Source organism: Perkinsus marinus (genome assembly GCF_000006405.1).
Source record: "Perkinsus marinus ATCC 50983 genomic scaffold scf_1104296936352, whole genome shotgun sequence".
NCBI classification, from domain to species: Eukaryota; Perkinsozoa; order Perkinsida; family Perkinsidae; genus Perkinsus; species Perkinsus marinus.
In genome coordinates, this window is record NW_003214133.1 from 1 (window position 1) to 1,328 (window position 1,328).

Genomic DNA, 1,328 nt, shown 5'->3' on the forward strand with positions numbered 1-1,328 from the left:
TTCCGATATGGTATCCCTTGGTTGACATCTAGGAGATTGGCTAAGCCGACTGTTGCCGACATTGAGAGATGCATAACGAGGCATAGAGTATCTGCCAATAAGTTGAAAGAAGAAGGCTCGTTTGATCACTATGCTAAAGTTTTTCAACGGTATATCGATATGGGTGTCTTAGTGAGGGTTGATAAATCAGAATGGGCCAAAGTGACAGGGCTCATCAACCATTTTGCGGTATTCAGCCCCTCACGTTCTACTCCGGTCCGGCCGGTGCTAAATGGCACTATCTTCCGTGGTCTCATAGGCTCTGGCCTAGGGAAAACCAGGCCCTGTGATTCCATCTTGAGAGGAACTTTGCCTCATATACTAGCATTTCGCTCGCACTTTTCTGTCGCTTTGCTAGATCTAGAATGTGCATATTATCAGTTGAGGAACTCAGCGGATCCACAGGTAGCTTTCCTTTTTTGCCTCGCTTGGGGCGATGATATTTATCGCCTCATCTCTCCGCCTATGGGGAGTCCTCACAGCGCTGCAGCTTTGCAGCATGCTGTATCCTTCATCTGTCGAGAAGCTCAAGCTACTTTCTTTGCTAAGTTCGGAAGTAAGGCCTTCGTTGTTTATTCTGGTTACATGGATGACTTGATCGTTACTTGTTCATGTCCGAAGTTGCTGTTAGAGGCTGTTACAATTCTTCTCTCTGTGTGCCGTAAATACGGCTTCCGTTGTCAGCCTAAGAAGTGTCGTATTGGAGTCCCCACCGAGCATCCTTGTAAGGTACTCGGCTTGAGATGGAACCCTAGCGACACACTTTCCGATTGTGAAGGCCCTAACTTCCCACCTTGTGTCTTGGCCCTATCCGAGGACAAGGTCCTTCTCACACGCAGAGACGTTATGAGCTTAATTGCTCAGTGTTACGATCCGCTGGGATTCCAAAGTAATTTGCTACTCCGTATGCGTCTTATCTTGAGGCGTGAACTGGAGAAAGATCCGGTGTCTGATTTAGACGAGTTCATTGGTGTTGAAGCCTTCAAGACACTACAGGCTACTATGATGGACTTCGACAATTCTCTACCTATCCCTCGAGTACTAAAGCTGGCTGCGGATTCCACATTCTACTTATTTTGTGATGCCTCGGGGTTTGGCATCGGTACCATTATATGTGATTCCGATTTTAATCTAGTCCGCTGTAGCGCACATTTAATTCAGGCAGTTAAGCTGCCATGGTCTATAGTTCGTAAAGAGCTAACATCGTGCTTAGAAGTGGCTTGTTTGTATTCTGAAACCACTCGTGCGATGGAGTCTGTTAACTTGCCTGTGCCTACACCGGAACTGTA

The 1,328-nt window shown here is 46.8% G+C and overlaps 1 protein-coding gene across 1 annotated transcript; it reads left to right on the top strand.

Moving 5' to 3' along the window:
• Window positions 1-504: 504 nt before the first annotated feature.
• On the top strand, window positions 505-1,208 carry Pmar_PMAR010701 (hypothetical protein; the record flags this gene model as incomplete). Its single annotated transcript, XM_002783695.1, has 2 exons — window positions 505-1,153; window positions 1,201-1,208. 2 exons carry the CDS (start codon window positions 505-507, stop codon window positions 1,206-1,208), a joined length of 657 nt encoding a protein of 218 aa, XP_002783741.1.
• Between the last annotated feature and the right edge of the window lie 120 nt (window positions 1,209-1,328).